Source organism: Netta rufina, assembly GCF_964035555.1.
Source record: "Netta rufina genome assembly, chromosome: 4".
NCBI classification, from domain to species: domain Eukaryota; kingdom Metazoa; phylum Chordata; class Aves; order Anseriformes; family Anatidae; genus Netta; species Netta rufina.
This window is the reverse complement of record NC_140127.1, coordinates 76,432,253-76,456,465: the sequence shown is the minus strand read 5'-3', so window position 1 is coordinate 76,456,465 and position 24,213 is coordinate 76,432,253. Positions and strand designations below refer to the sequence as shown.

General features: G+C 56.4%; 1 protein-coding gene across 7 annotated transcripts in view; it reads left to right on the top strand.

The window, feature by feature from the left end:
- Window positions 1-24,213, top strand: part of DYSF (dysferlin) — an 84,225-nt gene that overhangs the window by 20,241 nt on the left and 39,771 nt on the right. For 5 of the 7 annotated variants that reach the window (XM_084286209.1, XM_084286205.1, XM_084286207.1 and 2 more), the window contains 16 exons: window positions 141-307; window positions 378-492; window positions 723-828; window positions 1,253-1,395; window positions 2,328-2,501; window positions 5,515-5,608; window positions 5,827-5,904; window positions 8,993-9,174; window positions 10,200-10,340; window positions 11,422-11,451; window positions 11,818-11,844; window positions 12,652-12,693; window positions 15,369-15,470; window positions 16,205-16,366; window positions 16,541-16,706; window positions 17,019-17,092. In XM_084286209.1, the coding sequence (XP_084142335.1) occupies window positions 141-307; window positions 378-492; window positions 723-828; window positions 1,253-1,395; window positions 2,328-2,501; window positions 5,515-5,608; window positions 5,827-5,904; window positions 8,993-9,174; window positions 10,200-10,340; window positions 11,422-11,451; window positions 11,818-11,844; window positions 12,652-12,693; window positions 15,369-15,470; window positions 16,205-16,366; window positions 16,541-16,706; window positions 17,019-17,092 (1,803 nt within the window). Of the gene's footprint in view, window positions 1-140; window positions 308-377; window positions 493-722; window positions 829-1,252; window positions 1,396-2,327; window positions 2,502-5,514; window positions 5,609-5,826; window positions 5,905-8,992; window positions 9,175-10,199; window positions 10,341-11,421; window positions 11,452-11,817; window positions 11,845-12,651; window positions 12,694-15,368; window positions 15,471-16,204; window positions 16,367-16,540; window positions 16,707-17,018; window positions 17,093-21,874; window positions 21,938-24,213 lie in introns of all 7 variants that reach the window. The other 2 variants (XM_084286210.1, XM_084286206.1) reach the window with 2 other exon arrangements.

The following is a 24,213-nucleotide window of genomic DNA, read 5'->3' as shown; positions in this document are numbered from 1 at the left end:
CCTGGGGGTGGGCTGGGCTCTTCCCTGCAGGTTTGTCCTCAGGATACGGGCATTATTTGCTTGATTTCAAAGTATTTCCTACCAGGGATCTGCGCTACCAGTCTCACCCCATTAACACAGAAACCTCTCTGCCCCCTCAGTACGAGAACCAGACCAAGCTGGCACTGGTGGGGAACTGGGGCACCACCGGCCTGACGTACCCCAAGTACTCGGACGTCACGGGCAAGATCAAACTGCCCAAGGACAGCTTCCGACCCTCCACGGGTTGGACCTGGGCCGGCGACTGGTTCATCTGCCCGGAAAAAACGTGAGTGATGTTTTTTTGGCAAAACTACAGGGCTTGGGTGGGCTGTGCCCTGACCGCTGCTGCTCCCCAGGCTGCTGCACGAGGCGGACGCCGGGCACCTGAGCTTCGTGGAGGAGGTTTTCGAGAACCAGGTCCGGCTGCCCGGGGGGCAGTGGATCCAAATGGCCGATGCCTACACCGATGTGGTAAGGACGTTGTGGGGTCGGCGGGGTTGGGGGGTCACCAGGCAAGGCTGCGGGTGCAATCCCTTGGGTTTGACCCCGTTTGTGCTCACTGGGGGCTGTCCCGCAGCCTGGTCTGGAGTGGGTACAGCCAAAAGGGCCGAGGGAAGCTGGCACGGGGCTGCAAGGGTCAGTGCCACCCTGAGGTTTTTTTTTTGGGACTGTTTGGTTGGGATCCCCGCTGTGTCCCACAGAACGGGGAGAAGGTCCTGCACAAGGACGAGATCGAGTGTCCTCCGGGCTGGAAATGGGAAGATGTGGAGTGGGACACCGACCTCAACAGGGCCGTGGATGAGAAAGGTACAAGGAAGCAGCTCGGGGCAGTTTTCATCCCCTTAGCTCTGCCCGTCATGGTGTTCCCTCCCACGGTCCCATTGGGTACCAGGGGTGACGAAATCCCCTCTGTGGCTCTCTGAGCTGCACCAGTGGCTTCAGGAGAAGGGGGTCAACCCTTGGGGGGTCCCTCACCCCCCTTTGCTCTGTCCCAGGTCTGTGGGGTGGGCAGCCACAACAGCATCCCTCCCCTCGCTGCTGGGGAAGGGCCTGGCTGGTCTTCACGGGGGGGCTTTTGGGGCTTCTTTGCCCAGCGTAGGGGAAAACCACCTTGTGCCCGGACAAAGCTTGCCGTGAAAACTGCTCCAACTCTGGGTGTGAAGAGAGCCGGGAGGCCGGCGGGGGGGGGTGGCGGTGGCCTCTTCACCCGCGTGTCCCCTTTGTCCCCAAGGCTGGGAATATGGCATCACCATCCCCCCGGACCGCAAGCCCAAGGCCTGGGTGCCGGCCGAGAAGATGTACCACACCAACCGGCGGCGGCGCTGGGTACGGCTCCGCCGGAGGGACCTGGCGCAGATGGAGGCCATGAGGAAGGTAGGCCGGGGCTGGGGACAACGGGGGTGGGAGCAGCTCACGGCCACGTCCCCGTCCCCGTCCCCTCCCTGAGAGCCTGGTGGTGCTTTGGGGCCTCTGTGGTTTGCCCCTGGGGGTCGACATCTCCCAGGGGTGGAGGCCTCTTTGTGGGGTGAAGCTGCTTAGGGGAGAGCTGTGCTTGCAACCAGGGCTGGCCCAGGTCCCAGTCCGCCCCAGTCCCAGTCCTGCTTCCCTCTAGGTGGTGCAGTTGGACTGCGAATGCCACCGCAGCGCTGCCGCTGTTCCCTCCGGCAGCGAGGTCCCCAGAATATTTCCTCCTGGTTTTCCCCATCTATGCACAGCTTTGGATAGAAATCCTGGGGTGTTCCCTGCCACCCCGTTTGCCAAAAGGGATGCAAATGTCCCGGGGAGGTGACAGAGATCTGGGGAGAAAAAAAAAAAACCCTTTGTGTCCTCATGAATGATGCCCTGGAGAGGTGACCCCATGGTGGCAGAGCTGTGGTGGCCGCAGCAGGGGTCAGAGGCGGTGGCACAGCAGGGGACAGGCTGGGATTAGGGAAGCAGTGGTGCTGCCAGGGCTGGGAAGGATATGGCCCCATCCTTGCTCTGCTTGGGCAGCCCCCAGCCCAGCGAGGACCTTCTGCAGGTGGGCTTCACCCAGCGGAGGGTCCTGAGCTCCCGGCAGGGACCTGGGCACGGCACGGCTTTGGGGACCCCGCAGCAGGCAGCAGCTGGAGGATGCTGAGCTCTGGGCTTGGATGGGCACAACCCTGACCCCACAGAGCTCAGGACGACCCCACACACACGTGGGCATCACCCATCGGCTGGGCTGGGGTCCTGCTCTCACCCATGGAGGGCTTTTGGGGGTGGTGGGACCGAACCACCCCACCCCAGCCACCGGTGCTGAGCGCCCTTGGGGTCCCGTTTGGCAGCACAAGCAGGAGGAGCTGGACGGGGAGGGCTGGGAATACGCCTCGCTCTTCGGCTGGCGCTTCCACATGAAGCCCCGGCGCACCGATGCCTTCCGCCGCCGCCGCTGGAGGCGCAGGATGGAGCCCCTGGAGCGCACCGGTGCCGCCGCCGTCTTCGCCTTGGAGGGGGCCCTGGTAGGTACCCGCCCGCCGCCCGCTGTTTGTTTAGCTCATGTTCTGGCTTTCCTGATACTCGGGATTTCATAATCCGTTGGCTTTTCCAATAGCTGAATGAAAACCAACCGCGGCAGCACAAAGCCCCTATTATTGGGCTTTTTTTTTTCTTTATTTTTTTTTCTTTTCCCCTTTTGGTTCTTTTTTTCCCCCCTTCCTCTGCTCCGTGCTGTCCTGCGCCCTGGACAAGGGCTGAGCCATGACCTGTCCAGGACGAGCTGCTCTGGGGTGTCCTCTTGCATTGGAGCTTGGTGTACATTGGCTGGCCCCATTTGGGGTGTCCTGGCTGCCACCCACCCCTGTGGGGACCGGCAGGACACCTGATTTCATCCTCAGGCTCATCCATCCTAGTTTTGGCCAGACCAACCTCCTTCTGCATCAGCTCCACCCTTTTCATGGCACTCACGGGGGCTCTGGCTGGAAAACCCCGTAACGTTTTAAGCCCCCCGGCTGTGTTTATCCCCCCCAGTGCTATGGGATGGGGTGTCACTGGGTGGTGGCTGCCCCCTTGCAGAGGGGCTGCTGGAGGGTGCCCACCGGGCTGTGCCACTGCAGTGCGCCCGTGGCTCAATTTGGGGGGTCCAGGTGGGGGACATCTGATGGGGCAGCCTTGGGGCTGCTCCCGTAGAGCATCGTGGCCCCAACGCAGCCATCCAATCCCCCTACTCCAAGCTTGAAGTGTAAATTTTCTCCACTTGAATCTCAGCACAATGCAAGGAAAGCCCTCGGCGGTGTCAGGTCCCAGGAGTTTGCAGATTTGTGCCCTCCTGGCTCCTCTCTCACACCCGGGCATATTTCGCAGGGCGCTCCAGTTCCCGATTTCACACCGCAGGAACGAGGGCGCTGAGCCAAAGGGGTGCTGAGGATGAGGAACACGGGGGGAGCACTGAGGGCTGGGAGGGGTCAGCGCTGATTTTTCTCTGTTTTCGGTGCTTTTAAGTGCAGGCAGCGGGAGGCAGCTTCCCTTGGCTGAGGCGTGCAGGGTCCAAGGCTCGAAGCACTTCTGCTGCTCCTAATCTGAGCGCGCTGAAGCAGAGCAGGGATTTTGTCAGGAGAGGGAGCCCGGAGCCTCCCCGAGCTCAGATTTTACCCATGCTGGGGACTGTGATTGCCACCGATTCCTGGAGCCTCCCGCAGCCCCTCCTGCCTTCTGGCTCCTGTTTTCCACCACCCTCTCGCCCACGTCCCCGTGCCCTTCTGTGGTCGTGGCTGGGTTTGCCTGTGCGTGGCGCAGGGAAACCGAAGCGGAGGGAGGAATAAAGAGCAAAATCAGGCAGAACACACCAGCACCCCATTCCCTGAGCTGTTCGTGAGGGTTGTTTTCCAACAGGCAGGTGACACCGAACACACCAGAAGGAATGTGTCTTGGATGCAGGAATGTGCACGGGACTCGGGGTTTCAGTGGGGAGTCTCAGCCCACGGGGCTGATGCCCACAAAGCACCCGGAGCTTTTGCTTCTCACAGTGGGTCCAAGCTGATGAATGGGGAGCTCGAGACCAAGCAGCTGGTGCTACAGGAGGCTTTTAGCACCCGAAATATTACAACATTTGCAGAACTGTGCTGTCATCTCCAGCTCGTGAGCTCCTCTCCAGCCTGCGTTTCACCCTGCGCCCACCCCATGAAAGCTGAGCATCTTTCCAAGTCCTTTCACTCCGGACTGGGTGGCTTGGCCCCCACCTCTGCCATATCAGCCTGCTTCCCTCTCGGGGATGATGTGTCCTGGTTTTTCTGGGACCTGCTGCATAGCAGCTGGCTCGTCTCTGATGGTTACAGGAGGAGACAGACCGCAGCCACGGCTCCTGGGAAGCCCCAAGCTGAGCTCTGCAGCTCGGGGCCGTCTCCAGTTTCGGATGGAAATCCCAGAGGCTGTTCCCCGGAGCTGCGAGCAGCCCTCCCACCCCGTGAGCCTCATTTCTTCTGATCCTCCTCTGAGCAGCAGCTGAGGGAAGCCTTTTTGGCTGGAGGAGAGCTTTGGGGTTTCCGTACCAGCCTGGAAAATCTTGCCTGTCTCCACCGGCTTCTGCGTTCACCCCATCTTTGGCTCTGCACCAGGTGTGACCGACCCTGGTCAAAGGGGGCTCCAAAGTGGTTTAGGGTGGTGGGAACCCCCTTTTGCCCTGCTGCATGGATCTGGAGCATTTTGGAAAGGCAAAAAAGCCTCTGCGGACCACCTAAGCTCCTGACCTGTTTTTGGGACTGAGTAGCTCAGGGATCCAGAAACTCCATCCCAAACCCTCTTTTATTTTTCCTTCCCTTCTCTTTTTTTTTTTTTTAAACACTCCCGTCTCTCCCTAGCATCTGATAACTGAAAATACTCAGAGATCAGCTTTACCCTGCCTGGAAAGCCATCTTTATGCTCCTTTTCCTGCAACTATTTCAAGCGGGACGTGGCAATTAAGAGGTGCTAAGCGGCCAAAACAAGAAGAGGAAAGAGCGTTGGCCAAGGTCGGCCCCGGGCTCCTTCCAAGCAGCGGCCGGGGCGTTTCTCTGCGCTCGACACCAGCTGCATCGCTGTTTGCCGAGTTTATACTCCATTAATTTTGCTCACAAGGGGACTTTGTGAAATCGCTGTAGCCGCTGCCCCAAGAAGAAGAGTGCTGTGCCTTGAGGAGGGGCTTTGCTGAAATTTGGGGGGGTGGCAGAGGAGCCAGAGCCCATCGGCTGTGGGTTGGGGTCCCTCAGCTGCTGGGTGAGGAGGAGGAGGAGGAGGAAGCAAGGCAGGGGAAGGCCTGATGCACACAAACCTGAGGCCATCTGATTCAGTGGCTCTAGGGCTTTGTCGACCCATCCCATTAACTCCCAGCATGGTATGGGTCAGGATCTGGGGGGCAGGAGAGCCCCAGGGTCACCCCATGGGTGTCCCCATGAGCCCGACATCCCCTCAGACACCTCTGTGGACCAGCACCTGCAGGGGTCCCAGTACAACCAGTATCTCATTGTCTCCCAACCAGTCTCCCATTGCTTGCTCTTGCAGGGGGGAGTGACGGACGACCGGAGCGATGACGGCAAATCTGTGTCCACCCTCAGTTTCGGTGTCAACAGACCCACCATTTCCTGCATTTTTGACTGTGAGTCCCCAAGGGGAGGGCAAAATTCTCTGGAGCAGCAGCGTGGGGGCTCCGCTGCGGGCACCCCATGGCCGGGCATGGCCCCAAATCTCCTCCAGTGCCAGCGGGTGGGGATGGATCTGGGCACAGCTCCTTCTTGGGGATGTGGGCACGGACTCATGGTGCTGCCAAAGCTCACCCTGAGCTCTCCCCTCACCCATTTCCCGTTCCCCTGGCAGATGGGAACAGATACCACCTGCGCTGCTACATGTACCAGGCTCGGGACCTGATTGCCATGGACAAGGACAGCTTTTCAGGTGAGCCCAGCTGCGTGCATCCACGTTTGTGCTCGTGATTAGCGCTCTGATGAACGCCAGTGGGGTCACTGAAGCAAATTTCTGCAGTTTTGGGGTGTTTGTAGGGGTGTTTGGCAGCCGTGCAAAGGTGCAGTGAGCACCTGGGCGCACGCAGGCACCGTATCCTGCATCCTCACGAGGATTTCTCCTCCGAGCTAAGAGCAAGGGGCTCATGGTTTGGGGCTTGCTGCGAACCAAGGGGCTCTGCTGAAGGAGAGAGACCCCGTTGGTTAGGAAATAAAAAGTTCTTTTGAAAATCTGTGTGGGAAAGAAAATACCTGAGAGTGGCAGATGGGGGAAGATATCTCAGAAAATGGGATGAAATAGGAGATGAAGTTAGGATCAGGTGTATCATGCCGGAGGTCGATGGGTGCTGGTTGTTTGGGTGCCGAGGCTGCAAACAAGCATCCTAAAAACAAGGTTGCTTGTTTTTAGGAGCATTTTGTTTGTAGCAGGGGCAGAAGCGTGGCTGTGGAAGCGGGGACATGCTGGGGGCTGTCCTTTGGAGCCCGAGGTGGGTGAGGACTGGCCCTGCAGCCAGGTGGCCCCACGTCCTTGTCCCCATGGCTCTTTGGTGCTTATGACTCGAGCTGCCTTTGTGCACGGCCGTTAGTGCTTCCGTGTCATTTTGAGGTGGAAAAACAGCAAAGTGGGGATGTTGCTATTTATCCCTGAGTCAGAGCCGAGGCTGGGGAGATGCAAAAAATCCCAAGTGCTGCATGGTGGGGCTGTGTTTGGGACATGAGCACCCCTCAGCACCCCCTCAGCAGCGGTGCCCACAGGTGGGCGCATCCTGCACCCCCCGAGACCCTCGCTGTGGCCACCCCACTGTGGGGATTCACAGAGGGACCGGGTTTGGGATTCCTCCTGGGGCTGACACGGAGGTGATGATGGACCTTGGGTGGGATGCAGGGACAGTCCCCAGAAGCTGTGACATCCCCGTGCCGGGCAGCAGGACCGTGGTCCCGGGGGGCTCGGGCTCCCCCCGCTGTTTGGAAGCAGAGGGGTGCGAGGTAGGGACAGAAACACCCCGGAGAGGTGCAGGGGCACCCAAACAATCACCCAGTGTCTGCGCCCACCGAGGTCCCCTCTCCACAATGGGGTTGTTGTTCGCAACGGTGGGGACCGAGGTGATCTCACGGCCCCGATGGCGGAGCGGGGAGGGAGTCCCTTCCCTCGGAAAAACCCAGCCAAGGACAACATGAGTAACAACATGCCACAATGTGGAATTGTGATCTCCGCTGCCTTAACAAAGCATAAAGGAGTTCATTAAGGGGGCTTTACACAGTTATAAAAATAAACCTTCTGTGCACACGAGGGTCCAAACAAAGGGGCTTTATGGAGGCCTCCTTTAAAAAGAAGAAGAAGGGGAAAAAAAAAAGAGCAAAAAAGCAAATCCAAACCCATGTTTTTTTTTTTTGTTTATTGTAACGCATTCTGCTTTCCTCTTACTGGAAAAAAGCGCGTAAGTGGAAAAGGTTCTTCCCAGCGTGAATAGTGCTCGCTCCAGCCGGCCACCTCGCAAACAGCCCGGCTCATTAAACACGTCTGCTGCGGTCCGGACGCCAAGAAGGAAAATACATCCCCCGGCCCCCCCAGCCTCTGGCAGGGGGAGGGAGCTGGGGGATGCTGCCCTGCTCCGCCAGAGCCTGCTGTGGGGTGTTTGGGGCTGAGCTCCATGCCCAGGGCATGCAGGGGTTGGTGTGCGCCCCTGTCAGCTCCCTGTGCTCTGTGTGGGGGGCACAAGAGCTCCTGTGGGGCTGGGGTCCCCTCCTGGGACTGTGGGGTTTGTGTGGTGCCGAGCGTTGATGGGGTCTGCCGTGCTCCTGGCCACCAGCAGCTCCCCTGGGGCTGGATTTGGGGTGACCTGGGGGGGACCCCAGAGCGTGCTGGTGGCTCTCCATGCGCTCTGTGGTTTTCCTGCGTGTTGGGGTGGGACATCAGGCTGGCTGCCCAGAGCAGGGCTGGCCCGTGTCCTTCTCCAAGGGTCCATCAGGTCTCTGGCCACCGTGATGTGCAGGTGCCCAGAGCCTTTTTTGGGTCAGGTGAGGTGCACCCGTCCTGGAGATCTCATCCTCGACAGGGACCGGTAGGTGCTGCCAAATATAAAAGGGTCTTCAGCCCCCATGGGGCCTTACAGCGTGACCCCAAATGTAAAAGGGTCTTCTTGCCAAATATAAAAGGGTCTTCAGCCCCCATGGGGTCTTACAGCGTGACCCCATGGCACGATTTTGGCCTCGGTCCCTGTTCTGCCACGGCTTGCCCTGCCTTCCTGAGGCTGCCTGGAAGGGAAGGTGTCGGAGGGGTCTCAGATTTCAGGTTTCCTCCGCTAATTGATCTCAGGCTTCCTGTGTTAATTGCTCGGGCTGTTGATGGAGGCTGCTCCTCACTGCTGCTGCCTGTGGCGTTGCCCCAGGTGGGGGTGAGGCTGTGGGAACAGCACCAAATAGTGCCCGAATGTGCCCAAAATCTGGGCTCTGTGAGGCACCTGCAGCTCCCCAGGCACCTGCATGGGGCTGGTGGCTGTGAGGTCTTGGGGAGCCCCAGAGCCACCCAGCCCAGCAGCTAACTGGGGTAACTGGGACAGGGTTGCTCTGATTTATGTGGTCTCAGGGGATATCTGAAAGGTTTGGGACAAAATCCTTCGTTAAAAGTTTTAAGGAATGGAAGCTGCATCGGAGAAGAAGGAAGGTTTTTGCATGGATTCTTTGATTTTATGAAGGTTTCTGCACGGATAAACTGCTAAGTTGTGTGCTACATTGTGGTTGTCTTGCCCCAAAAAGAGCTGCAATGAGCAGAGATCTGGACTGGCCCTTTATGAGGAGCAGCTCCACAGGCTGAGACTTTTGAGCTTGAAAAGGGAGGATTTAGGCTCAGCAGGACGGAAACTTGCAGAACTCCAGGTGCCCTGGGTGGGTGGGGGTGGGCTGCTCCTCTCCTCATGAAGGGCCTGGGGGGTCTCGGAGGGAGACAGCACTGCAAAAACCACGAGGGGAGCCTGTTTGTGGTCTGATTCAGCCTTTAACCTCTTGCCCACCGCCCCTTGCAGATCCGTATGCCATCGTTTCCTTCCTCCACCAAAGCCAGAAGACGGTGGTGGTGAAGAACACCCTGAACCCCACCTGGGACCAGACGCTCATCTTCTACGAGATTGAGATCTTCGGGGACCCCCAGAAGGTGTCCGAGTCCCCTCCCAACATCGTGGTGGAAATATACGACCACGACACCTACGTAAGTGCACTGGCATGAGCTGAGCCTTCGTGGTATGAGTGTGCTGGGGTAAACGGGAGAAATGCCCAGCACCATTCCTGCCCTCCGGGGTGCAGAGCTGTAGCATCTCTGGCTGGCTCAGGCACCGACCTGGACTCTTGGATGATAAAAATCCAGCGAGTGGCTGTGCCAATGATGCCCGTGGTGCCCTGCTGTAGTTTCCAAGGCTGCAGGGATGTGCTGTGTTGCACAGCAGCCCCGTTAGCCATGGTTCCTTGTGGAAAAAAAAAAAGCTTGGGACAGGATTTAAAGCAGTTGTGGGAGTAGGAGGACCATGCACTGTTTGCCCAGCTGCCCACAGGATCCAAAGTGCCTTGTAGTGATGGCATTTTGTAGATAACCCCAAATGCCACAAGGGCAGGAGGGCTTTCAGACCCCGTGTAAGAGCAGTGCACAAATGCACGGCACCATCAACACCTCGAGAACATCTCGGTGCATCTCCCCTCTCCTCTTTTCCATCCACGTGGGCTCTCGGGGTGGAGGTGGTGTCGTGCCCTGCAAAGAGGGCCCTGACCCTACTGCTGACCCCAAGGTCCTGCTAGCTGCTGTGCTGGGACCTAAGTTATCACGCTTTTTGTCACTCCTGGGAAAGCTGGAAGCTCCTCGGGGTGGCAGCTGGAGGTCCAGCTGGGGGCTGCAAACGGGCTCATTGGGAGCTGCTGGTCCTGCTCCTGGGGCCAGCAGCTGGACTCGATGATCCTTGGGGTCCCTTCCAGCTTGGGGTGCTCTGTCATTGTACTCTGTGATTCTGTGTCACTCTCAGAGCTCCTGCTCTGAAATTGTGCCATAGCAGAGGGATCTCACCTCCCGTTTAAGCCAAAATGTGCAAAAAGGGTGCGTTTCTAGCCCTAGCAGTAACAGGGAGGAGCTGGAAAACCTGGGTCTGTATGGGCATCCGAAATCCTCTTTGGGTGGACGGGTTCCTCGTGGGTCAGAGCCGTGTTTTGTGTCTGAGGGGAGCTCCCTGTCCCTCTGCTGCCTTGCAGGGTGCGGATGAGTTCATGGGGCGCTGCGTGTGCAAGCCCAGCCTGCAGCGCTCACCACGGCTCTCCTGGCACCCGGTCAGCAAGGGCAACAGGAGCGTTGGGGAGCTGCTGGCGTCCTTCGAGCTGATTCAGAGGGAGAAGGTGAGCTCCCCGTCCTGCTCTGACTGCAGTTTTGGCTTCTTCCCTCTGTGTCTCAGCACTTTCCCAGCCTTTTCTTGGTTCTGTTACCCCTGCTGGGCTCAGCGCCTCTCCGGGTGCCCCTGCGCAGCTTCCAGAGCACTGGGAAGAGGCTTGGTGCTGGATCCAAGCCTTGGGGTGTTGGTTTGGGAGGTGCTGCGTCCATCCAGCCAGCCTGGCCAGGCTCACTTAGCTCCGAGCCTTGGCACCTCTGCGCCGTGGGAGGAGCCCAGAGCATCCAGCCCCAGCTCGCTGCCCTTTGCTCAGAGCAGAGTTAATTTCCGGAGGGGATTTACGAGAGCTGCGGTGGGCGGTTGCTGCTGCAGCAAGCTGCCCAGCTCTGCTGGCTGCTCACCTAACGAGCCGCAGGGGATGAAGGCTGCACCGCGGAGCCAGCCCGGGCTGGAGAGGCTGCTCTTCGTGCCCCGTGCGCTCTCGTTCCCTTTCCACCTTTTTCATCCCTTGCTTTTCCACTGGCTGCAGCCCAGCTCTGCCTCCGTGCCAAGGGAAGTGGATGGGAGCCTCCATCTGCCCCTCCTGCTTCCCCTTCCCGGCCCCCAGGTGCTAATTGGGAACGGGGTCCCGCAGCTCCCTCCTCTCCCCCCCTGCCATGTGGGTCCCAGCGCTGCTCCTGCACGCTGCTGCTGCTGCCGGGGATGTGCTGGGGCTACTGGGGGGACCAGGGATGTGCCCACATGGGGATGCTGACATCGGCCATACACCAATTCTGGCTGCATGGAGCTGGGCAGGTTGGCAGCCACCGGTGGAATACGGGAGCTGATGTCCAGGGGAGGTGGTGAGGGGATGCTGTGTGCCACCGGGGAGGTTTCTGCTGCCAGGACAGGGCCGAATCATCTGCACGCTGCCTCTGCTGCCTCCTCACCCCATGCAGACACTGCAGGACTGGGTGGGAGAGGTTTTGGTTCTGTGCAAGGACCTCACTTGATCCCAGCTGAAGGCAGCCTGGTGGAGGCAGAGCCCAGCTCCAAAACGTTTCTCATCTCCAGGAGTGCAAACGACAATTGTGTGTTTTTCTTCTCCACAGCCGGCTGTCCATCACATCCCTGGCTTCGAGGTAATGCCTCCCTCCTGCTTGTAACTCCTCGGCCCTTCACCTCCAACTGTCCCCTGTGGTCCCCTGCCCCAAAGAGCTGCTGGGTCTCAGCAGACGTATTCCTGCCCTGAGAAAATTCAGCATTTCCATTGCGGAGGGCTGTGCTTCCCAGCACGCTTCCTACCCAAAAGCCCAGCGAAGGCATTAACTGATGCTGGCCTTTTGAAGGTTTTAAGTCACCTCCACTGATTTCTTACACTGAGCCAGGGGAGGCAGAGATTTGGACAGCATCCTTTTCCCATTTGGCTATCAGCTGCAGTTTAAAAATCCTAAAAGCGTATGGTTTGGAGCTGTTCTAACTCGACTTTCTGTCTCTTCTCCAAACAGAACGAGCTCTCCTCCAGTCTGGATGAGGTGAGTCTGGAAGATTTTTTTATCCCCACGTCTCGGAAATTGTTACAATCCACGGGGCAGCCACTTTTCACATGGGTCAAAGTCATTGCATCAGGATTTTAGTAACGAGTGGTGACCAGCAGGATGGGTGGATGGCTCTGCCTGTAACTCAAAAAGGGCTCCCGAGGCAGGACATGTTGGGTGGTATTTAATTAACCTTTGTGGGGTGTGTGTGCATGAGGTCTGCTGATGTTCCACCTGGCCAAACAAAGCATGTGAAAGCCCAAATGCTGCGCTGACCTCTCACTGGACCTCAGCTGGAATCCCCCCTGAAAAGCTTGCAGCTTTTTTGGGGGGAATTCACCATGAATTGTGGCATGTGCTGGTGTGTTCCATGCGCTCTACACGAAATACAGACAAAGCTGTACACCCTGCAGAGCCCATCGCTGGCTGAACCGAGCACTGCCAGGGTGGGCTGGCATCTTGGAAAGCCCAAGGCAGGGAGCTGAACGAGGGCACCACGCTCTGAGTGCTGTGGTGGCCCTAGGAGCCAGGTAACCCCCAAATCTGGTGCGATGAGGAATCTGGGGCATGGAAAGAGCTTGGCCACCCTCTGAAGGATTGGATGGCATGAACACATCTTTGCAAAATCAGTTTCTTCCACCCAAAGTGGAAGTTTCTTCCATCAGCCGTTCCTGGTGGTGCGGGAGGGCTCGTCTTCGTGCTCCACGTGTGCTGAGGTGGCTGAGCTCGTGTAAACGTAACCATCTCTCTGCTCTTTCTCCTCCATTTCTTGCCACTGCCATTTCTGGACTGGGCACTCCACAGCTCTGCACCCCCGCCTTGTTCTACGAGGGGCTCCTTCAATGGGTACCTTTTATGCTCGGACACTCGGCTCCCCTCTGTTCCTTTGCCTCTGCCCAGAAAGCAAATCCAGACGCAGCCTGGCCTCACCCCCTGCCCTGCAGGAGCCCCCTCCAATCCAGGTCCCTCAGGTTGCATCCCAAAGAGCAATGTTGAGAGCCCCCGGGGGCAGCCAGGCTCATGCACACCTCAAATTTGGGTTCATGTTGTGGCTGGATGGCCAGGCTGGCACCAGACCTTCTCCTGCCTTTCTGTTTGGTGGAAGCAGGAGCAGCCCTTTTAGGACGTATCCCCTCCACGCACTGGGATTTAGCTTTAACCTTGAATTGCTCAAATAGGGAGAAGTTGCCAGTCATTGTTTCAGCTGGGCTGAGCCGCGTGGATTTTCGCTCACCTCTCTTCTATCACCGCGTGAAAGGCAGGGTTGGGCGAGGTGGCCTCCAGAGCTCCCTTCCACTCTGATTCCCCCCAACTTGGCCCCGCTCAAAGAAATTCAGCTTCCAGCTGCCCCCACGGGCCTTTGCATGGATGTCTTGTCCTTCTTGCTGTGTCTGGGAGTTGCTTGTTCCCTACTATCACCCTGAATCCTCCAAGGTGCCTCCCTGTGCTGGCTCATCCCCAGGACCCTTCCCCCTTTCTGCCCCAGCTGGTGAAACCTCTGATGCTCCAGCAGCGATCTGGGAGAATCACAGCCCCAGCTGGAGGCATTGCTGTGCTGGGAGCCAGCCGGGTGCTGTTGCTGGCAAAGCTGCTGGTGGACCCTGCTGATGGGGCAAGCAGGAGCTCTTTCCCCAAGGCTTTCCCCTTTTCCCTTACGGATTTGCCAGAGGACAGGAAAAATGAAATAATCTTTAGTCCAATGGCTATAAGGAAATGCAACACATGGCATTTGTGCCTGTGGAAATTTAGAGGGGAAAAGTACTCCCTTTTGGGGAAGAGATCACATTTTGAGCCTTCCTCAGGGCTTGGAGATGGGCTGACTTCTCCAGCTGTGTCTCTGGTGAGCCTCTAAAATGCAACTTAAGCACAATTAAAGATAGAAACAATTTTATTATTATTATTATTTTTTTCACCGGGCAAGGACAGGCTGAGGCTTGTCCTGTTTCAGCCCCTGCTTGGGCACCTTGATGTGCTTTAGGTGCAGTGTGTGACAAATGAACCTGGGGACAGCTCTCCAAGGGCCGTGCTGTCCATCCTGCCACCCTAAGCCTGACCCAGTACACAAAATTAAATTCAGCAGCCAGCAGCAGCTGCCACTGCAAAGCAGAGCTTAACATCTGGTACATCCAGCATGCCACCGTGGAAAACCCCTTTGTAGTGCAGTCATCTGCACATGCACATAAGCCCCAACCAGTCCCATACTTGAAATGCATACACGCTTAATTTAATGCAATAATGCTTCAGCCTGAAAAGGATGCCGCTCTCCTAAATTGGTTCCAACTGCCCTTGGTTGAGGGATGCATTTTTAGAGGTTTTGCTTTCATTCCTGCCTTTTTGGTGAGTCTGAACTCAAAGGTCCAGGTCAAGAAGAACCCAAACCCTGGAAGGGCTCTGAGCCCATCCTCTGTCAGCAGCCAGGGAAATCTGACTCCCTCCTTCCTCCTCTCTGAAGGCAAATTTTGGGTCCCTCGCCTGCTGTCCAGACTTAGTCTCAATCCTCCTTCCGCCAGCACCTGAGCCCTGTCCTGGTGCCTGCATCGTTCTCTTATGGGATCTTAAATCTTATCACAAAAGTCCCCACAAAAACATACTTTTTAGTGCTGACTTGGGGTTACTCCTGCCATTAGTATCCCAGGAGTACTTTATATCCAACCACTTTCAGTATTAATTCAGAACTGCCCTGTTGTAGGGACAGCTGATGGGCAACAAGTGGGCATTCCCCTAAACCTTTATATTTACCAGAGCAGATGGACTGTTGGGGATTCGTAGGGTTAGTAATTAATTAGTTTAGCATCAGCCACGTAGCTCTGTAAACTGTGCTTTTAGCGAGTTGGTGGTATTCCTTTATTATTATAAAAAACAGATACATATTTTCTCAAATTCCTTAGAATCCAACAGCACCAGTGGGATCAGGGCTGCGCTGTGTTAGGATAAAAGGCAGCCCTAGCTCAGGAAAGCTTCCGATTCCCTCAAAAGAAGATACAAGGTGGGAACACAGATGCAGAATAACATAAATTTATACATTGCACACAACACAGCAATAAAAATCCCGTGCTTTCAGGCCTTGAGAGGTGGCAGAGGTGTTTTACTGTGAATAATAACCTCTGCTGGTTGGACTTTGTGGTCGTGAAGGCCTTTCCCAGCCCAAATTGTATGATTGTGTCGTGTGCCCCTTCTTGCAGCGGGGGTGATGCCAGCCTGCGTCCCATCGTGCTGTGCCCGTGGGGCTGTGGGCTCACTGCACGGAGCTAACTCCAACTCCACTAATTCTCCCCCTGCTGCTGCTTCATCCTCTCTCCATCCCTCCCCATAACCACCTCACCGTCAGCCTGGGCTGGGATAGATGTGCTTTCATCTCCTCCTCCCCCAGAGGAGAGTGCGCCTCGGTTGGGGGCAGGAGATGCCTCTCAGTTCCCTTCAGTTCTCCCAAGCAAGAGGCGCTTGGTCTTTCCTGGGCTCAGATTAAAGGGAGGCGATGGGGCTGGTGCCCCCCCTGACCCTATTACCCTTCCACCCCACAGTCTGCAGACTCCGACCTGCCGTACCCACCACCCCAGCGGGAGCCCAACATCTACATGGTGCCCCAGGGCATCAAGCCGGTCCTGCAGCGCACGGCCATCGAGGTGAGTGGTGGGGAGCACACGGGGGTGAGACCCAAAAATGGGAGCTGAGCAGATCTGGTGGGCACAGGGTCCAGCCAGCGCCGTTTTTTTCTGCCTTCTCCTCGCAGCACCTGGAGGATTTGGCTCTCCCTCGCGGTGGGCCAACCTTTGGGTTTGCCTCCCTTTGCTGAGAAGCTCGGGGCAGACCCAGAGGGATGAGTTTGGCTCAGTCTTATTAGAAATGGCTAAGTCTTCAAAATAGGATTCAATAAAAAAAATAGGATTTATTAAAAGAATAGAGGTAAGCAAACAGCGCTGGGTGCACCAGGAGTCTCCGCTCCACCGGGACGCACACCGGTTACATCAAGTAGCTGATTTTTATGCTCCTAGACTAATACATATTCATTACTAACACTTCACGAGTAATTAAAACATTCCTCACCAGCCATTCACAGGGACAGTCACACCTATAGCCGTGTTAAGTTAATCTCGAAGAAGACAGAAAAAAAAGGCTGTAACTGTTAGAAATAGAAGTCCGGAATAACAAAAGCAAACAGGTTCATAAATTTGAGGAGTATTTTCTGAAGACTTGATAAATGGACTAGAATGAGGGGGAGACTGGGATGCACTGCATCTGTGGCTCAAGAATTAAATTGCCAGTGCAGGGCCCAGAGGCAGACAGGACTGTTCTTTATGGACACGAATTGTTAAAACATTCCTAACAGCCTTGTCCTCCCGTCCCTCTCACCCTGCAGATCCTGGCCTGGGGGCTGAGGAACCTGAAGAGCTACCAGCTGGCCAGCGTCACCTCGCCCAGCCTGCTGGTGGAGTGCGGCGGGCAGCTCGTGCAGTCCTGCGTCATCAAGAACGTCAAGAAGAACCCCAACTTCGACATCTGCGTGCTCTTCATGGAGGTGGTGAGGACCTCGGCCCCACGGGGTCACCATCATCATCGGGAAGGGACCTCCGAGGGCCTATAAAACAACCCTGGGCTTGAGCTGATTCTGCCCTGCTCAGCCTCGCCTCCCTTTGGGCAGTTTTGGGGTGGGTGCTGTGCGTAGTGACGTGTTCCCCCCCGTCTCTTCCCGCAGCGTTTGCCCAGCGAGAGCCTGTACAGCCCCCCCATCATCATCAAAATCATCGACAACCGGCCCTTCGGCCGCAGGCCCGTGGTGGGGCAGTGCACCATCCGCTCGCTGGAGGACTTCTACTGCGACCCCTACCACGAGGAGGCCGACGGGCCCCAGGAGCACGCAGGTACCCGTGGTGCCAAGCCCACCACCAGCTTCCCCCCTCACCCTGCCCCAGGAGGAGCTGAGGGTGGCTGTGTGCGTGGGTTTTAGCTCAACACGGCTGTAAAAGGCCTGGGAGGTGCCGAGGAAGAGTCTGGCTCTGGGGTTTGTTGGTGGGTTGTGTCATGGCCAAGCCCCATGGATGTGAGCTTTGGGTATTGTGAGGGCTCTGGGCATGGCCGAGGCTGCTCCTGGAGCTTGATCTGGTTCTGGGTTTGGTTCTGGGGTCCGTAGCAGCTGGGTGTCCTGCTCATGCCCGTGCTGGCTCCGATTGCAGATGACGTGAGCCTCACGCCCAGGGACGACGTCCTCATTGACATCGATGACAAAGAGCCCCTTCTTCCTGCCCAGGTATGGGAAACGTTGCCACAATTTCTTACTTTGCAAGTATTTTGATGTGGGGGGACTTGTCTGGGTGCAGGGCTGGGCAGAGATCAGTGCAAATGTGGGGTCATGGTTAGTCGTTGCCTTCTTTTCCCCAATGTTGCTCATTGTTTGCAGCTCCAGTTTCTTGGCAGAGGGCTGTGGTGGGTACTGGGGCTGCTGGATGGCAACTGGATGTGCTTGAGCTGAGCTGATGAAGGAGAAACATGTTGCTGCTGTTGCAGAAAGCAAATTTGGGCATGCCGTGAGTCTGGGGGCTGCAGGACACCCACCTCCCTCTGCCTGCAGCTGTGCCCTACAGGTTGGCCTTGTAGGTCGTGCCACCGGGGCTGCTGTTGCTCCTTCCTAAAGTGTTCTTGGCAATATCTGGCCACACTGGTGGCACTGGTGCTGCTGGTGCTTCGCATTTTCTCATGCAGCTGTGGCCTTTTTGAGGCAGAGACCTCTCAGTGCCAGCGTGTGCCTTGATGCACCGAGCCAGTGGGGACCCAACAGAGGGTCTGGAAACCCTGGCCCGACTGCACAAGTGTCACTGGGAGGGAAAAGCAGCTCCAGAGAGAAAATACAGCTGAAGGCCTAATTGCCTTTCCGTGTCCTTGCCGTTGGTGGATTTGTCTTGACTGTTTACAGTTGTGCTTCATCTTTGTATCAGCAAAGTAACTGGAGCATGTCTGCAAAAATCACGGCGAAACGAGGCTTGGAACGGGAACCTGCGCTGCTACGAATAAAAAAGCAACACCTTTTCTAGCCCAGTGCAGAAAGCACTTGACAGAAAAGCGAGGGCATCACCGAACAGCACGGGCAGGAGGGCTGGGACATGGCGCATGGCTTTACCCCTGGTTTGCTGGGTGATGCCGGGCAAAAGATGCTGCTTTGTGGCACGAGGAGGTGATGTGGAGAGGGCACTGGTGGTGCTGGCAGGGTTTCAGGAGGCTGCTTGCCCTCAGCCGTGCCCTGGGCTGGTGGCAGCAGGGGGAGTTTGGTGGCATTTGTGGCACGGACCTGGTGCTGCAGGTGGGGTGATGATGGTCAGTGTGGTAGCTGCAGCTCTGGAGAGCTGTGATGACATCAGTTCTGATTTTTTAATAGCAAAATCTACCCGGATTTCATTTTAGATGGATGATTTTTTTTTTCTGGTTTGTTCTGAAATCTATCGTTTACCTTTTATTTTCTCTCCTCTGAGGGAGCAGGGGCTGCTCAGCCTGCAAAGACACCTGCAAAGTCCCAAGAGAGAATTGTGATTCCCTCTGGGAACCTCTGTTTTTGCCCCAAAGATCCTTTGTGAGCTTGGGTGAGCACAGCGGGGGCTGCAGAGGGTGCTGACCCCCCTGCATCCAGCTGGGGACCCCCATACCAGGTCCCTCCCTTGGCCAATTCTTGCAGCACGTTGCTGCTCTGCGGGTGGGGGGCTCCCAGCTTGCACCATCCCCTCCTCTGCTGGTGTCTGGGTGGCACAGGGCAGCACCCCAGGGTGCCCCCACCCACAGCACCAGGGGTTGCCCTGCTCTGCCATGCCCACCAGCGCCCAGACTGCCCTGATCAGATCACGTGGGTTTTTAACAAAAAGGCATCTCTTTTTCAATGATTTTATGGATTTTTCTTTTATTTGGAGGCTTTCCTCGCTTTATTTTTTAGGGGGGAGAAATCAAGAATGGCTTTCGTGTTAATTTTGCTGCAGTTCATTCTCTTACAGTCTCCCCCCGAGACCCATTCGCTGTTTTCCTGTTTTCCCCAAATTTTGTTGCACCTGGAGGCGAGGGCAAGGAAGAAAGAGAAATGCAGGGCTCACGCTCTTCAATTTGCACACCAAAAATGGCACGATTTCAAGTTTCTTTTGGCTTCCATGGCTTTTATTGCAGTGAGCTTGGATAAGAAAATGAAAAAAAATCACCTTTACTGGGGGAACAACCCAAGGCATGGCCCTGGGGGTGCATCCCTGATGGGAAATTCACGTGTTTTTTATCCACAATCATGGAAATCACCCTTTCCCTAGCTCTGATGTTCTTCCCTGAGACCTTAGGGTGCTGCTTGTCCTGGAGGAGACCCCCCCACACCATGGATCAGCGTTTCATCCTCAGCATAGCGGGCTCTCTGTCCTCTCCTTGCCTTGGAAATTAGGGGCACCGCTGTGTCTGCAGCAGGGTGGGACCCAGCACGGGGACCTGGTGTGCTCCGTGCCGGGTCTGCTGGGAGGAAACGAGGTTTCCTACCAATATGGAGGCAAAAGGCATTTCTAGAAGGTGACAACCAGAAGGTGGGGTGCCCATCAGGGCTGGTGGCTGTGCCCACATCTTCCTGCAGCGTTGGTCCCCCTCTGGGTGCTGCCAGAGCCACGGGCGAGGAGTGCAGCGGTGAGGTTGTGGGGTACAGGAGCAGGTGACAGCGGGTCCTCTGGGGGGCTCCCATGGCTTTTCCATGGGCTGGGTGTTCAAAAAGGGTGTTCAGCCCTTCCTAGGTGACCCCGGGCACCCTCTGCTGCTTGCTGTGTGCTCCCTGGGCAGCTTTTGGCTGCGCAGAAATAAATCTGTCCGTAAAAAAACGCGGCACACCTCCACATCCCGGCATCCAGGCCTCTTCACTGCAGGTCTCCCGGTTTGCTCGCTGCTCCCACAGTTAGCAAAGGCATCCAGGAGGGCATTTCTGGGCGGTGGGTGCAGGGGATGGGATGGAAGTGAAGGACCCAAGCACCAAGAAGGGCTGTGGTGGCACTGGTGAGGCACTGAGCCGAGGTCCCTCAGCTGGGGCGTGCAGAGCGAAGTGAGGTGAGCCCTTGCTCGTGTTTGACTTCCCTTTAACCAAAATAAATGACAGCACCGCATTATACCCTTATTATTTATTTTTTAATTTCCAGCAAAGGTCAGAAATGTCTCCCTAGCAGTGTCCCCAGGCCTGGAGGCAGAGCCCTGTTCCCCCAGCACAGCAGCACCTCCCTCCCCAGCCTGCCCCTGCAGTGCAATACCCTGTTAGCAGGAGATTTTCATTATCATTCCAGCTGTGTGGGCTCAGGCAGGTGTTATTTTGAGACCCCTGCGGCTCCACAATAGCTGCCTCATGCCCTGGGGCACTTCTGAGCCCACCAAAAGCATCTGAGCCTCGGCGCAGCCCTGGGGCAGGTCAGAGCCAGGCAGGCAGAGGGAGGTGGCAATGCCAAAACGCTCTTTTTCAGCATTTTCAAAGTGCAAAACTTTGGCACTTCTTCACTGAAACAAACATTTCAGCAACAAAACACCCTGCCACGAATCCGATTGCTCCGGCTGACCCCAGATGGCTTCTCCTCTGTTTGTTTGTTTGTCTTTCAATCCTGCCCTTTGTTTGCAGGCAGGGGAGGAGGCGGCTCGTTCCTGGAAAGCCAGAGCAGAATTCCCACCATCTCCCTCCCCCAGCCTCCAAATCCTGGCCCTGGCCGCCGTCCCTCCCCGTGCCCACCCCTGCTGGTGTCGGAGGTTGGGTGAGCCACGTGCTGGTGGTCTGGCACCCGTGGGACTTCTCCTGGGGACGGTTCCTGGGACCCCTGCCCGTGGTCCTTTTAGCACCGTGACCTTGGCCACGGGAGCTGCCCGTGCATGTGTGCATGGGTGTGCTGCGTGGGGCTCCAGAGCCTCTCCCCGTCCCTGCCAAGCCTGGCCCCGGTCCCTCCCCTGGTGGATGAGGGGAACAAAGGATCACTTTGTTGTCCTCCTCCGAAAGAGAGCAAACAAACAGACACAAAACCCCTCCGTGCCGGGGCCGCCGTCCGCCTCCTCCAAGCGGGGTGGGCAGTTCAGCCCGAGGTCTGTCTAAAACACGGCTGTGCACACGTGAACTGGGAGGAACAACGCAAAGAAAAGCTCCCAGGACTCACAGAGAGGCAGTTTTTCTGCAACAAAAGTCTCCCAGGTTCTTCCTTTCGGGTTTGCCCCTCTGTGGGATGCGCACGCAGTTTGGTTGTGCAAGCGCTGAGCGTGCACACGCAGCTGGGGCTCCCTGCGTGCCTCTTGTCCTTGGTGCTCTTCTCCTGGGTCCCAAACCCTGAGGTCCACCTGCAGAGCTTCTTTCTTCTTGATAAAAGTCATGAAATTGTCATCACCTGCACCAGCCTCTGCCGGGCTCCCATTTTAATGGGAAGTGAGCCCAGAGAAATCTTTCCCCCGTGGAGCAGCTGTAAATTCAGCATCTTCTGCTTGACCCAAGCTCTGCTGGTCAAGATCAACACCCAGCCCCAGCCCTGCCTCCAGGACGGGTCTCCAGCAGCCTCAGGTGCTCTGAAGGCTGCAGGCAGGGCTTGGGGCTCCCAAAATCACCTTGAAGGAAACGTGTTCAGCTGCAGGACGAGCTGCACCTGTGCTGGGTATTTTGTTGGTACCAGACCTCGGTCCTGAGCTCCCCCAGCCCCGCTGCCCCCCTTTCGGCTCCAGGTGACCCCAGCCCTCGGTGTCTGCAGCAGGAGATGCTCTCCTGTCCCGGGACACATGGACAGCTTAGCTTTCCCTCGTGGCTTTTTTTATATCATGTTTTTTTTTGCTGCAGTTTCCAGCCAGAGACTGGGATAACCCCTCGCTTTCACCCAAACCCTGTCCCACTGGAGGAACATTAACGAGTGCTGTAACCCAGACCCCGCTCTCCTCCTGGGGGTGCTCGGTCCGGGGAGGGGGAGGGAAGGTGGAACATGTTGGGTTCAATCCTCTAATTTCTCCTGAAATGTGCTTTTGCTGATGTTTGTTGACCGTTGTTTCTCTAACCCCACTGACAACCAACCATTTTAATTTGTAGCTTGCGGAGGGTTTGACCAGCTCAGCACTAATTAACATGCCAGCTTCTCGGTCCGAACCTCATGTAGGTATTGCTTCGTTTCTAACTTAATTGCTCGATTAATTGTTTTAATGAACGGTACATTTATATATGTATATATATATTTAAAGATCTGCCAACAGGGGTGTTTCTTTCAGCGAAGGATCCCCCTGCTGTCCCAGGAGCAGGGCAGATTCCCCTCCTTTTTCACCCCAAGGCAAGGAGTCTGGGTCGGCTGGATCAGCTGCCTCTTGCTCAGCCTCCTGGGGCTGGCAGGATCCTGCACGAGGTCGGGGTCTTTCCCTGCAGGAAGGCTTCAGCTTGTTGGTAGGGTTGGTCAGCAGCCCAGTCTTGGTCCATCAGGTGTGCAGGATGGTGCCCTCAAAACACGGAGACGGGGCAAATAGGGACGAATTCCTCCTTGCACGGCTTCTCCTGCTCCCTTTATGTGCAATTCCCGAGCAAACCAGGCTCTGGGGATGTGAGAAGTGCAGCGAGGCTGCTTTGCCTTCTTAGAGCTGACAGCACAGGGGAGCAATTTTTTTCCAAGGGTGGAAAAAAAGTTGAAAAGAGCAAAATCCAAGCTAGCAGATTACTTGGGGTAAGAGTTGGGTTGCAGCTTCTCACGGCAGCTCTACCTTTTGCACGCAGAAGCCCCCCCAGGGGCACCTTGGTAGGTCTGGCACAGGGTTGGAGGCACGTTGACCTCCGGGCTGGCTCTCCATACAGTACAGATGGGTGCTTTGTTGGCCCCATGTGCACCCCTCCTGCACCCTGGACTCTCTCTGTGCCCTCCCTTTGTGGTGCAGAGGGTGGCAGTGCTGGATGCCGAGCCTGGAAACAAAAGGTCCATAAATAGCCTCCCCCCTCCCCGTTCATCAGCATTTTTAATTTACACGAATATGTTTTTATTTTACTTCAAATAAAAATTCGCAGGAGGAAAAAAAAAAAAAAAAAAAAGCTGCAAACCATTAATTTAAAATAAAAGCTACGGAATATTAGGCAGTAATAAGCCCCTTCTCCTGGCCTGCACCAGGACCCTCCAAGGCTGTGATTAAATGCAATAAAGCTCGTGGTGTAGGGAGCAGCTGACGTTCCCGGGGGAGCCGCGCCACCGAGGCGTCCCGTGCGCCTTCCTTCCTGGCTCCTTCTCCTTTATGGCCGGGGATCTTCGCACGAAAGCAGCATCTTCTGTGGCTGCAGAACGAGGCATAGGGACTGCAGCTGGTTAAATGCTGGGAAAAAAAAAGCTTTTATGGCCAAAAATTGCAGCCTGGTGTGGAGCATGCGAGGGAGCTGACCGCGAGCGTGAACGCCCTGGAGCAGGGGCAGCGTGGTGGGACCGCATGGACCTGCAGCCCAGGCTGCCCAGCCCCTCGCTGTGCTCCTCAGCAGCTTTTTTCCTTCATCTCGAGGGTGTTGCTCAGCTCCTTCCCAGCAGGGTGCCGAGAAAACCTTGAAAAATCTGAGAAAACCTTGAAAAAAATGAGAAAACCTTGAAAAACCATGAGAAAACCTTGAAACAACCCAGGCACAGCACTGACATCGGCTCAGGGCTGCCAGAGCTGGAGCCTGCCCGAGTGCAAGCCCTGAGCCTGCACTTGTTTGTAGCCAGGTTTGTTCCCCTCCTGATCCCATCCCTCTTCATGCTCCTCTGGTACAGCCCTAGCCAAAGTTGTAGAGTCAGAAAAATCCGAAAATGCTGGGGCTGGAAGGGACCTTAAGGACTATCTAATTCCCAAAGAGACTGATGACTTCCTAACGCCTCAGAACAAGCCTTTTGGTGAGCTATTTTACCCTCCCTGTAATTATCCACAAATAATTGTTGGGAGAGCACAGGGGGCTATAGGGTGCCATGGACCGTGGGCAAACAACAAATAAACCTGGTATTTTTTGGGGCAATAGTGGGGTTGGGGGCAGTTTCCACCCCTGGCTTCCTGCCTGACCTCAGTGCCATCCTTTAAGCTGTCCTGGGCCCTGTTCCCTCATTTGTGCTGTTCAAACGCTGCCGTTTGCATGGTTTAATTTGCTTGCCCGTGCTAATTAACCCGAAACATATTCGGATTTTTGTGGGTTCATTTTATCCAGAAACCCTCGTTCTGCCAGCGGGGCTCTGCGGGACTTTGTGCCCCGGGTACCTCTCAGCTGCTCCTTGGGCTGTCCTGGTGCTCCTTCTGAGCAGCACAAATGAGCTGGGTGGGTGAGTGTGGGTGGCAGGAGGTGGGAGCTGGGGGTCCTGGTGTGCAGGAGAGGTGTGGAGCACCCTTTGTAGGACCGTGCGCATCCCTCGGGCTGATGCCCGTGCAGCTCCTGCCTTCCCA